At 59.4% G+C, this 12,662-nt stretch overlaps 1 protein-coding gene across 1 annotated transcript in view; it reads left to right on the top strand.

The window, feature by feature from the left end:
- VCP (valosin containing protein) overlaps positions 1–10,971 on the top strand; it is a 37,909-nt gene extending 26,938 nt beyond the window's left edge. Inside the window, exons 8-17 of the mRNA XM_075932825.1 lie at positions 2,677–2,810; positions 3,034–3,169; positions 4,700–4,812; positions 5,863–6,027; positions 6,143–6,265; positions 7,702–7,914; positions 8,649–8,957; positions 9,636–9,791; positions 10,101–10,255; positions 10,545–10,971. Coding sequence (XP_075788940.1) covers positions 2,677–2,810; positions 3,034–3,169; positions 4,700–4,812; positions 5,863–6,027; positions 6,143–6,265; positions 7,702–7,914; positions 8,649–8,957; positions 9,636–9,791; positions 10,101–10,255; positions 10,545–10,650 — 1,610 coding nt within the window. The 3' untranslated portion in view covers positions 10,651–10,971. The remainder of the gene's footprint in view (positions 1–2,676; positions 2,811–3,033; positions 3,170–4,699; positions 4,813–5,862; positions 6,028–6,142; positions 6,266–7,701; positions 7,915–8,648; positions 8,958–9,635; positions 9,792–10,100; positions 10,256–10,544) is intronic.
- The last annotated feature ends 1,691 nt before the right edge of the window (positions 10,972–12,662 follow it).

Raw genomic sequence — 12,662 nt, 5'->3', positions numbered from 1 at the left:
TCTCCGCTCTGCCATGGCCAGCTCATGCTGCCGCTGCCTCTCTCGATCTTGGCGATCCCTTTCTCGGTCCTGGCGGTCCCTCTCTCGGTCCTCTACTTCCAATTCCTTGATCCGCAGCTGGATCTCCAGCCGCCGCAGCTCTGCTTGGCTGGCCCCTGCCCTAGATGGGCTGCAGCTTGCAGGCCTCCTGGGGGAAGCTGTCTCATCTCTCCTGTGGATTCCAGCGCTCCTCCCCCTCTCTGAGCCTGACACACTCTCAGGGGGGGTCTGGCTGCTTCCCCTGGGGACAAGATCCTGGCCCTGTGGCTGGTCGTTCTCTTCTAGCTGAGCAATCAGCTGGGCCTTGGTTGCTTTCTGCACAGGCAAGCCCCTCTCTCTGCACAGCCCCACCAGCTCTGCCTTCAAGAGTCGGGCGTAGGCCATCTGCCCGCTGGTCCCCTCGGTGCAGACTCACCAGTCTAGTGCTGCAGCGCCCCACGATTCCCAGGAACCGCTTCGCTCTGTCTCCAGCACGCCTGGCTCCAGGGCTCTTGCTTCTACTGTGCCTTGTCGCTCGCCGCTGGAAGCTCCATCCACGGGGTGCAGTGCATCCCACTCCTGACACCAGTGTGACGGCGCGTTGGGGGTTCCCCGTCTCCTGCACCCCGAAATGGCACAAACAGACTGCACCAGCCAGTGGAATTGAGGGTGGTTTATTGCTCCTCCAGCCCAGCGCAGCACAGATGTAATCTGGTTACAGGAACTGGGCTAGGATGCCTCAGGCCCCCTTGAGATGGGGGAGACTGGGCCCCTAAACTCCAGCCCCTTCCCCTAGGCTCTCCTCCATGCCCTCCGACAGCCAGCAACCAACTCCCCAACTTCCAGCCCTGCCCCCCGGCCAAGGCAGCATTCCACCTTCCTTTGTTCCTCTCCATGGGGGGTGTCTGGCCACTGGTTTGCATAGTGACTCATCCTGTTTTGCTGGGTCGTGGTACCCACGGCAGCCAGTGGGGGTTCCCCCAGAGCCAGCAGCATAGAAACCAGCCAGGTACCCCCACTACGTCACACTTGGTCCCAAACGGACCCCAGCAGTCTGCAGAGACGTGGGGAGTCCTGGAGAGAGAGGGGCTGAGTAGCAGTGAAGATGCCCGATGCTAGTGGTTCCAGCTCAGGGGTCAGGATACTTCTGGGTTCTCCACCCCCAGGTTCCCTCTAGATGCCCATGTCCCTGGCGTGGGAGGAGACGTCCCGCCCCCGGCACTGATTGGCCTGGGGGCAGGAGAGCGCACGGAGTCTCTGTGACGGACCGGGCCGTGTCTGGGCACAGCTGAAGGCGTCCGCTCAGGGCGAATTGCTCAAATCCGGGGCTCCTTACAGCCCCCCCTGACTGGTGACCTCTCCAAATAGGCCACGAACCAGTCCCACAGAGCGCTTCAGCTGCCTGCCTGAAGCCTCCCAAGCAAAACCCCTCCGACACCCCAGCAATATCCGTGCCCCAGATGGCCCCGAGCCTCATACACAGGTGGGGGGTCCTAGCACCCAATCCCACCTACCCCGAACAAGTTCTGTCCGGTTCCAAGAAACCAGCCACAGATCCCTGGTCAATTTACCCTCTGGACCTTACCCACAAATCACGCTGGGCCAATCCTTTAGAATCTATATCTAAAGGTTTATTATTACAAGAAAGAAAAGCCTGAGAGTGAGGTTATTAAAGTACAGTACGTTACATGCACCGAATCTCCCAGTCCTCGATGCAGGCTCTAGCAGAGATGTTGCAGCTGCTGGTTTAAAAGTTCTTATTGCACATCCTGCGATCAGGATGGGTTCACAGGTCTTCCGGGCTCTTCGATCCCTGCAAGGCTGCCTCTGGGATGAAGTGCTGAGCTGAGAACAAAATGGCATCGACCACATGGCCTCTTTATTCTCCTTCCTGGCCTCTTCTAGTATGTAGCAGGTCACCTGGTCCTCAGCCTCTCTCTGCTGGCAGCTCTTGGGTCTCCGCCCTCCTGCTTTAGATGTGTTTGGGCCATCAAGGGCCATTGTTCCACAGGGCTTTGCTACTCAGCCTGTCCATAGCAATGCTCAACCACATTCACAGAAATATTCAGCTTCCACACAGATTACAGATTCCTACCTACACACACAGACATTATACACTCTCATAAATAGCGTACATAAGATCAGCAAACAATAATCTCCCATTCAATACCCCACATGGCTCCCCCCATACCAATTTCTGGAGCCAACACCCCCACCTAGGGGTGCAGCAGCGATCTGGCTGCTTCCCTCCAATTCAGCAACGTGACAGTCTCCTCCTGCCCTGCCAGAGTGTGTAGCGCTTCTAAGCGCTGGGTGGAGGAAACGTCGTGCACTTCCCCCAGGCTCTAATTGGCCTGGGGACGGGGGAGCAGCAGGGTTTCCATGGGCTGGATCAACCCGCTTGGGGACTGGGTCTGGCCTGCAGATGCCCTTTTGCCCACCCCTGTTCTAACTGCATGTAGGTAGGTAGCTGGGTGGAGACTCTGTAGGCTGGTGTAAAAAGCAGCTTAGTTGCTGCTGTGGATTTTGCGGGTGATCCCGGCCTGGGCTGCTCCCAGTTGTGTTTCCTCTGCAGATAGGAAGGGAACTGCTCAGTCACGGGCCCTCTGGGCAACTTGTTGCTTCCCCAAACCCTGTCACCTGGCTGCTCTTTTCCAGGCCCTGAGATCATGAGCAAGCTGGCGGGGGAGTCTGAGAGCAATCTGAGGAAAGCTTTTGAGGAAGCTGAAAAAAATGCCCCTGCCATCATCTTCATTGACGAGCTGGATGCCATTGCTCCCAAGAGAGAGAAGGTAAACGGCGGCCCGCCCGCCCGCCGCGCTAGCACTGCTGGGCGGGCCCGTAGCAGAGCACTGCCGAAGCCATGTAGGTGCAGCCTGGGTTTCAGTCTGAGCTAGGCAGAATCCAAAGGCTGGGCTGGCACGGAACAGGGCACTGCCAGAACTGCTGCTGGTGCTGCGGCGCTGCCGACCTGCTTGGTGGACCTCTGGCTGACCTGCTGTTTTCTCTCCGTAGACGCATGGCGAGGTGGAACGGCGCATAGTGTCTCAGCTGCTGACTCTTATGGATGGCCTGAAGCAGAGAGCACATGTGATTGTTATGGCAGCTACCAACAGACCTAACAGCATTGACCCCGCGCTCAGGCGATTCGGTAACTGCCCTTGCTGCCTTGTTGTGAGGGCGGCTGTTGCTTGTGACAGGCAGCCCCTGAGTTAGGGCTGTGAAGGGACAGATTAGATACTAGCACCTGCCCGATGATTTGCTGATGCGTCTCTTCAGGCGCTCCCGGGAACTCATTTCTGGCCTCCAGCATTTGGCATCCCTCTGCCTCGGGGTTACCAACTGCAGAAATTGGCGGATGCGGTAGTGATGGTGACTCCTGTGCAGAACTAAATGAAATTCTACTGGGAGCTTTGGGGGTGCTTTAAAGGCATCACTCGCGCTGGTCACTGCAGGCAGGGTTATCCTTTCACTTGCAGCGAGCCCGATTGTCCTGCATCCAGGGAATTCTCAGAACTGTGCGCCAAGCCTGGATCTCCAGTTTGCATGAGCAGTTTCTGCCAGATTGCACACTAGTGGAACTTGCATGGGCAAATGGACCGTTCATTGCACAACTAGCCATGTGGGTGCACAGTCTGCTGGCACTGGGCAGTTGCTGCATGTTCACGTTTTTGCATGTGACTACTAATGTGTATTGCAGTAGTGACAGTCAGGGATCGGGGCTCGTTCCCCCAGCACTGTAACAGCACACGTTGTGGCTTAGCTGGCACCGTGGCCAGTCAGCGGGACCTGAGCTCCCAGTGTGACTCTGTGGCCAGCAGACCAAGTGTGACCCTGGCCTGCGGAGCGGGGGAATCCAGAGTTGGAGCAGCGAGGCTGTTTGACTCTGTGTTTGGCACTGGTGCCAGAACCATGTGTCCTGCTCTGGTGCTCACAGTTCCAGGCGGATGTTGGTAAATTGCAGGGGGGGTCAGAGAAGAGCGGGGAGCCATGGGGCTGCTTCTGTCCGACACAGAGCAGTGCTGGTGAGGGGAGCACGCACCTTCCTCATGCCAGAAAAATGGCTAACCCACACGGTGCTCCTCTGACCTTGGCAATCCCAATTTCTAATTAATTGCTGCTCTCCCTTGCTCTGAGCAGCTCATAGACTCCTAGACTTTAAGGTCAGAAGGGACCATTATGATCATCTAGTCTGACCCCCTGCACAGTGAGGCCACAAAATCTCACCCACCCACTCCTGGAATAATCCTCTCACCTAGATCTCAGATATTCTTCAGATACTTTGAAGGCCCCAAGATGCAGAGAATCTTCCAGCTGTGATCTGTGCCCCATGCTACAGAGGAAGGCGAAAAACCTCCAGGGCCTCTGCCAATCTACCCTGGAGGAAAATTCATGGCGATCAGCTAAACCCTGAGCATGTGGGCAAGACTCACCAGCCAGACACCCAGAAAGTTCTCTATAGTAACTCCTATCATCCCTCCATTGGCCTATTCCCACTGATAATGAATGGTCAATTAGTTACCAAGATCATGTTAACAGCTGCGTCCTTCTCCCCTCTCATGTCTCTCTCGTTTGCCTCCTGGGACATGAGTAGTCCTCATATAGCTGTCCAGTGGGACCCAGGGTTGGGGAGTGCTGCAACTGGAGAATTGGGCAGCTAGGTGTGTTCTGTGCTCCCCAGGTCGCTTTGACAGAGAGGTGGATATCGGTATCCCTGATGCCACCGGCCGCCTCGAGATTCTGCAGATCCACACAAAGAACATGAAACTGGCAGACGATGTTGATCTGGAGCAGGTTGGTGGCAGGCTGCCTGGGGGAGCCGCTGTGTCTGCACACAGCGGGCCGCGGAAGGGATGGAGTGTGGCAGTTGTGGGGAAGCCATTTATCCATGGGACGGGAAGGGCAGGATGCTGGATGAGCAGGGAATTGTTGGCCTTCATTCTACCCAGATGGCTTGTGACCAGAAGTCGCTGCCATCCAGGTCTGGCGACAGCCTTCACTGGGCAGTGGGGAGGGCAGGGGGAAGTGGTTGGCTCTGGCCTTGGAAGGGGCATGGGCCTTGGGGATAGAGGCTAGCCTCCCCCAACTAGCCCGCAGCGTGGCCTGGGGTCCAGCTGCTGCTGTGTGTCAGCCCGGAGCCCTGGGCCCCAGGACTACTGCCCCCTCTCCCTCCCCATCTCATCATCGGCCCTTTTCTGTGCTCTTCCCAACTGGAACGTGTGTGGTGGGGGATGGGCTGACGGTGCTGCACAGACCATTGGTTTATCTAGTGGCACTGTGCAGGTTTAGCTTCTTCCTGGCCCCTTCCTAATGCCCCGACCCTCCCACTCCTGCTGCCACTGACAGAGCTTTTCCGAGAGCTCTCGCGATAGATGTCGTCCGTCTGTGTACAGTTGGGATTTCCCACCCCACTGGGCACAAATTGCTCTAGGCCACTTCCAGGAGTGTTGTGCTACCGTATCCTCTGACTCCTCCGGCTGGCAGGCTCCGCGGAAGCCAAGGGTTGAGCGGCCCACAGGCTGAGCTGCCAAGCGTTTGGCCGTGCGTGGGTGAAGCGGGTCAGTCCTGTGGAACGAGGCTCCTCTCCAGGGCTATCCTGTTTTGCCCCCTTTCTGAGTTAGTCCTAGCTGCAATCTCGTATGAAGGTCTTAGCTTTCACCTGTACCTCGTATGAGCATAGCGTCTCCCTGCCTGCTCATCCGGAGCTTACGGCAGAGCATCCAGGTTCCTGTCCCCCAGACGGGACTGTGTGTCTGGCCAGCTGCAGAGAAGCGGGGCCCGAATTCTGCCGTGTAACATGTTTGCACGTGTCCTGGTAAGTCACGGCTGGTGCTTGGCTTTCAGGTGGCCAACGAGACCCACGGCCATGTTGGTGCTGACTTGGCTGCTCTCTGCTCCGAAGCTGCCCTGCAGGCCATCCGGAAGAAGATGGATCTCATAGACTTGGAGGATGAAACCATTGATGCTGAAGTGATGAATTCCCTGGCCGTGACCATGGATGACTTCAGGGTAATGCAGAGCTGCTCCTTTTGCTGCTGGCTCACGCCTCTCCCTGCTCTTTGCGTCCCTAGAGCACGGGAGGGCAGTGTGTTAACTCCCGTCCCCCTTTCTCTCCTGGCACTAGTGGGCTCTGAGCCAGAGCAACCCCTCAGCTCTGCGGGAGACGGTGGTGGAGGTGCCCCAGGTCACCTGGGAGGACATTGGTGGTCTGGAAGATGTCAAGCGAGAGCTCCAGGAGCTCGTGCAGGTGAGGGCTGGTGCGCACCATTCCTGGCTGCCCGCTGACTTGCTTCATCAGAACGTCTCCTGAGAGATCCCTGGGTGGCCTGCACATGGAGACGTTACCTAGGCAGGGGTGTCTGTCTGTGAGTCCCACAGGCCTTCCCAAACACTGTCATACGGTGTCTGATTTCCTCCCTCTTGCTGCCCGCTGGGCCTGGTGGTGTGGGGTGAGGGGCGGGCTGGGCACACGCAGGGGAGCGTCGCGCTTCTCTGCCTTCTCCACGAGCAGCTCGCGGGTCGGTGGTAGTGGTGGAAACGCTGGTGTCAAGGGGCACCAGGGTTCTCCTGTTACCCCGGCTGCTCAGAGACTGAGTGAGAGAACGGCTGAGGGCTTTGTGCCTGCACCTGGGCTGTCCGTGCTGCTGGGGCGGGAGCGGGAGGTGTTGGAGCCAGGGTTTTCAGGTGGTGTGAAGCTTTTTCCGAGAGGAGACTCTGGAAATGCTCTTCTCCCATGGCCCTGACCCTGGTATCCCAGGCCTGGCCCTGCGTGCCCCTCTCGGGCTGCAGGGCTGATGCTGAAGACCCATCACTGCCCTTTTGTCAAGTATCAGTTGGAGACTCTTATCCCCTCTTGTTCTCTGGTTTGACTCCAGCCCATCAGGGTAACCAAAAGCCACCCCCTGGCCCGTCTCAGTTGATGGGACCCTGGCCAAATGAGCCATAGCCTCTCCCCTCTAGTGTGATCCCTGCAGAGCTCTGCTCCTCGCCAGGCAGTGCCTGGTCTGGGGGCAAACGGGGCTCTCCAGACCCCAGGACTGGCGAGGGCGAATGCTCTTACGGACGTTGCCTTGGAACCGGTGTTAGAATCCAAGGGGCAGAACTAAGATTTGGAGCTTTACCCCTCCCAGCTGTGACGGCGCGTTGGGGGTCCCCCGTCTCCTGCACCCCGAAATGGCACAAACAGACTCCACCAGCCAGTAGAATTGAGGGTGGTTTATTGCTCCTCCAGGATACAGCACAGATGTCATCTGGTTACAGGAACTGGGGCTAAGAGGCCTCAGTGCCTCCCTTGAGATGGGGGGGATCCCAGCCCCCTCCCCAGTTCCTTCTTCCCTGCTTTTCAGCCCGGAACTAACTCCCTCTCCTCCAGCCCTGCCCCCCAGCCAGGGCAGCATCCACCTTCCTTTGTTCCTCTCCATGGGGGTCAGCTGGCCAAACCAGTCGGGATACCCTCTTTGCATAGTGACTCATCGCTTGTCTGCTCGGTGGTGCTACAGACAGCAGCCGGAGAGTTAGCAGGTTACCCCCCACTACGTCACAGCCTTGGAACCGGTGTTAGAATCCAAGGGGCAGAACTAAGATTTGGAGCTTTACCCCTCCCAGCTGGCAGAATCGGGGTATGACCCCTTGGTCTGGCTGATAGTTCTCTGAGGGCTGATGCAAGATTTCTCCCGCCTCTAGTACCCTGTGGAGCACCCCGACAAATTCCTCAAATTCGGCATGACTCCCTCCAAAGGGGTCCTGTTCTATGGGCCACCCGGCTGTGGTAAGACGCTGCTGGCTAAAGCCATCGCCAACGAGTGCCAGGCCAACTTCATCTCCATCAAGGGGCCTGAGCTGCTCACCATGTGGTTTGGGGAGTCCGAGGCCAACGTGCGCGAGATCTTCGACAAGGTAAGTGGCTTTGTGCCCTGAAAGGGCTTTGCCATGAGCATCTCCCCGGAGTCTCCTGTGCTGAGCCCCAGGGCTGTCTTAAGTTTGTCACCGTGCAGGGAGATTAACGGCCCCTCCCAGCAGTGCGAGCCCTGTAGGTGTAATGGGCTTGTTCCTGCTACCACCTGCACCTCTTGGCTGGTAGATGCTCAGGTATCATGGCCTTGGGTGCAGGCTAAGGCCCAGAACAGAAGGGAACTAGGCCATGGAAAAGCCATTAGCCACCACCTGCAGTCGAGCCTCCCAAACTAACCACCCTTCCACATGTTCCTACAAGTCCTCAGCCCCGCCCAGCAGTACGCCCGGCTTCCGGGAGCTGCCCACCGCCATGGGGAAACGGGAGCCCCTGCTGAGTTGTGTGTGTGTCTTGTGGTGCGGGTGGCCTGGCTGGGGGGGCTGGCAGGGCAGTGAATCTCATGCAGGAGGAGAGCCTGTCCGGCCAGAAAGCTTCCCAGCTTTTCTCTAGGCCTGGAGTGTCAGACACCCTGTTCCCAGCTCAGGGCATGGAGCGTCGGTGTGGGGCGGCCCCAGAGCTGCTGGCCCGAGTGCCCTGTGGCCCAGTCGCACTTAGCATTTCTCCGAGGGCGGCAGCACGGGCGTGGCCAGTCAGGGCTGAAAGCAAGTTCTGGGGTGGTGCCGGCACTGCCTTGGCGCACATAACAGCGGCTGTGTGTGTGTGTGTGTGCACCGTGCAGGCCCGCCAGGCCGCGCCCTGTGTGCTCTTCTTCGATGAGCTGGACTCCATTGCCAAGGCTCGAGGGGGGAACATCGGAGACGGCGGCGGCGCCGCGGACCGCGTCATTAACCAGATCCTGACCGAGATGGACGGCATGTCCACCAAGAAGAACGTCTTCATCATCGGTGCTACCAACCGGCCAGACATCATCGACCCGGCCATCCTGCGGCCTGGCCGCCTGGACCAGCTCATCTACATCCCCCTGCCGGACGAGAAGTCACGGGTGGCCATCCTCAAGGCCAACCTGCGCAAGTCCCCCGTTGCCAAGGTGAGTCCTGAGCCCTTGGCCACGGCAGGGGCGGGAATGGCAGCGAGGCGGCTGCTGCTCCAGACCCTGCGGGGGGCAGGCAGGCTTGGTGTCCGAATGCCAGCCACTACTGCTGTCGGAGAGGCTGGCAGTGCATTCTGGGAAGGGGAAGAGCTCGGGCGGGTGGAAAAGAACGAGGTTCTGTCTTGCTGACACACAGGGGAGGGAAATCGAGCGAGAGCATTGCCAGAGCCCTCTTCTGAGATGCTATAGGCACTTCAAACCCCTCATCTCCAGCCCCGCCCCAGAGCCTGCACCTCCCATGGGAGGAGTCCTCCCCCTCCCCACACCCCACAGCCCCCTCCCGCTCTCTGGGCCCCAGCAGAGTTAATCCGGCCCTGTCACACTGAGCCAGCGACTTCAGCGCTTTGCCGGTTGCAGCCTAATGTTGCTCCAGGTGATTCCTGGCCCTGGCACCAGAGCCCCGAGCCCTGCCCCCGGACCGTGCTGTACCCAGCTGCCTTCCCTGGCGGGGCCTGGAGGGCAGGGCGGCTTTGCCTTTGCCAGAACTGAGCTGTGGGGTTCTCAGGCTGCTGGCTAATTCTAGCAGGGCAGCCGGTCAGCTTAAAGGCCGGTGACACCATGGTGTTTGCTGGCAGTGTCCCATGTAAAGTCCGGGTCTCCCCGATTCTCCCGCAGGATGTGGACCTGGACTTCCTGGCTAAGATGACCAATGGCTTCTCGGGAGCTGACCTGACAGAGATCTGCCAGCGGGCCTGCAAACTGGCCATCCGCGAGTCCATCGAGAACGAGATCCGGCGAGAGCGCGAGAGGCAGACCAACCCTTCGGCCATGGTGAGTGTGGCAGCGTCTCAGGCCGCTGGCACCGGTCACTCCCAGGGCGGTGTGTGCGGCGTGTGCCCCGGAGCGGGGTGCTGACCCTCCTCATCTGAGCGGTAGGCCCCTGGCTTTTGGCAGCCCAGCTGCTGGGGGGAGCAGGGGGACTAGGCTTTCCCCCTGTCTGCCAAGGGGACCCTTCCCTGAGTGAGGCTACGCCTCGCTGCAGTTTCCCCTTTCCAGGTGCTCCCGCTGGCTGTCGGAGCATGGCCCAAAGCGAGCGCTAGGGTGCAGGCTGAGCCGGGCTGTGTGTCTGCTCCATTGCAGGAAGTGGAGGAGGACGACCCGGTGCCAGAGATCCGCAGGGACCACTTTGAGGAGGCCATGCGCTTTGCTCGCCGCTCCGTCAGCGACAACGACATCAGGAAATACGAGATGTTTGCACAGACTCTACAGCAAAGCCGCGGCTTCGGCAGCTTCAGGTAACGGGCGGGGCGGGCGTTAGGGGGGCACTGTGTCCTAGTGCCTGGGGCCTCGCCAAAGTCCCAAACCCTGAGCGGTAAACCCGCAGCTTGGCCCGCCGGGCTGTGCTTCCGTGGCAGGCGCTTGGAAAAGCGCGGGGGCAGCAGGGTGGGCGGGGAGCACGGCGCCTCGGGCCTGGCGGGTAGGGGGCACGGCGCCTCGGGCCTGGCGGGCAGCGGGTGAGGCGACAGCGGCAGGGAGGTGCTTGACTGGTGTTTCTCTTCTCTCCCTTCCCAACGCTCGGTGCAGATTCCCCTCGGGTAACCAGGGCGGCGCTGGCCCAAGCCAAGGCACGGGCGGCGGCAGCGGGGGCAACGTGTACAGTGAGGACAATGACGACGACCTCTATGGCTAACGCGCTGCCCCGGGACCAAACTGCAGCCCAGGCCACGTTGTCCAGGGAAATGCCAATGTTCTGTGGACTCTCGGCTGCTTCGCGCCTCTGTCCGAGCAGGGGGCTGCACCAGACTTGGGGCAGGGGGTCTGCTGCAAACACAACCCGGGGTGCGCTCGGGAGGAGACCGCGACTTAACCAGGAGGGACCTGACTTAATTTCGGAGACATTTCTGTTCTAGTTTATGTGGCAGAATCAGCAGCTTTAGCCAAGGGTACAACGCTAGCCTGTATAAAAACCACAAAAATTATAAAAAAATAAATAAATCCCATAAAATTCCCAGCAGGCCCCAGCCCTTCCTTTGTGTGACAGCCGTGGCGGAGCCGGCTCCCTGCCCTGGGCCTTTTCACCCCGCCCTTCCCCCTGGGGCCCTCGGGCAGCGTCAGCCTGTAGCCAGTGTTTGGAAAATAAACTCACCCGCGCACAATGGGTATTAATGGGGAGCAGGTTTAAAACTAATAAAAGAAAGTTCTTTGTCACACAGCGTGTAGTCAACCTGTGGAACTCCTTGCCAGAGGAGGCTGTGAAGGCTAGGACTATAACAGAGTTTAAAGAGAAGTTAGATCATTTCATGGAGGTTAGGTCCATAAAAGGCTACTAGCCAGGGGATAAAATGGTGTCCTTGGCCTCTGTTTGTCAGAGGCTGGAGAGGGATGGCAGGAGACAAATCGCTCGATCATTGTCTTGGGTCCACCCTCTCTGGGGCACCTGGTGCTGGCCACTGTCGGCAGACAGGATACTGGGCTAGATGGACCTTTGGTCTGACCCAGTGCGGCCGTTCTTATGTTCTTACAAGCAGTATCTAACCATGGGGTGTTGAATAGTTTCGGGGGGGGGGCCAAGTCACGAATTGCAGAGGTGGCTGCGGCTGCCCCAGAAGGGGTGGGGCCTCGGATGGAAGAGGCGGAGTTATGAGACTTGGCTGCTCCTCTGATGGGCCTCGGGACGGAGCAGTGTGCAAAGTCTCTTTTACCCTGCCCTGCCAGAGGTATGGGGGTGCCTAGAGGGAACGGCGAATGCAGGGTGCGTTCAGAGCCAGGCCTGGGGGCATGCGCACCCATGGAGAACAACCGTGTCCCTGCAGAGCTCGCTCCGCTGGAGCCCCCGGGTTAGCACTGGGTGGCAGGGGAGACCCCCAACAATGAGCCGCTGCCCTCCGCTAAGCTAGAGCCCTGCGATCCTGGCTGCGGCAGCAGAAGGCTGCAGACCCCCAGGAGAAAGGGGTGGGCGGGGGGAGTGTGGGCATAGCGGGGAGCAGGGCCAGAGGTGTGATCTCGTGTGCAGGCTGCCGGTGAGAGCCATCTGCTTCCGGCCAGTCCCCGGGGAGCAGTGAAAGCCCCACTGCTCCAGGCATTTAAATTGGGGGTCAGATCTGCAGCTCAGCCTGCCTGCTAGTCTAGCTCCACTGCCCTTCCCTGCCCCGAGGGAGGCAGGAAGCCTAGGGCTAATAACGGGATCAGTAATACCCCTGTGGGTTTGCCAAGAGCCAGCCAGTGCCAAACCAAGCTTTGGGCTCTGCCGGGAGCCAGGCTCTGGGCTGAGGGGAGGGACGCAGTAGAAGGGAGACAGCTGCTCTGGGAGGGCTGTTGACACAGTCGGCTGGTGACAGTCTCACAAGCAAGCCAGGGAGATGGGGTCTGGCTGAACGGCTGTAAAATGGGCATCGCTTGTTGAACACCGTCCTCCAAAGCCACTTGCGAGGTTTGCGCTCGCTCCGTGGTGAGAGCAGTGTGTGGCCCCAGAGAGGCTGGCCTGGCTGCGGGACGAGCCGGCATTCTCCTTACCGCCTGGGCTGGTGCTGGGGTGAAACAGCCTGTCAGGAAACGGGCCCAGCGACAAGGCCTGGCTGGGCAGGAGCCCGGGAGCCGGTAGTTCGTGTAGCTCACAATGGCTACGTCCACGTGGCCTCATGTCGGAGTAACAGCGCGTGTCCGCACGGCAAGCCGTTCTGCCGGAGTACCGGCGAGCTGGAG

Source organism: Pelodiscus sinensis, chromosome 6, assembly GCF_049634645.1.
Source record: "Pelodiscus sinensis isolate JC-2024 chromosome 6, ASM4963464v1, whole genome shotgun sequence".
Classification (NCBI taxonomy): Eukaryota; Metazoa; Chordata; order Testudines; family Trionychidae; genus Pelodiscus; species Pelodiscus sinensis.
This window is presented reverse-complemented; position numbering and strand designations above follow the sequence as displayed.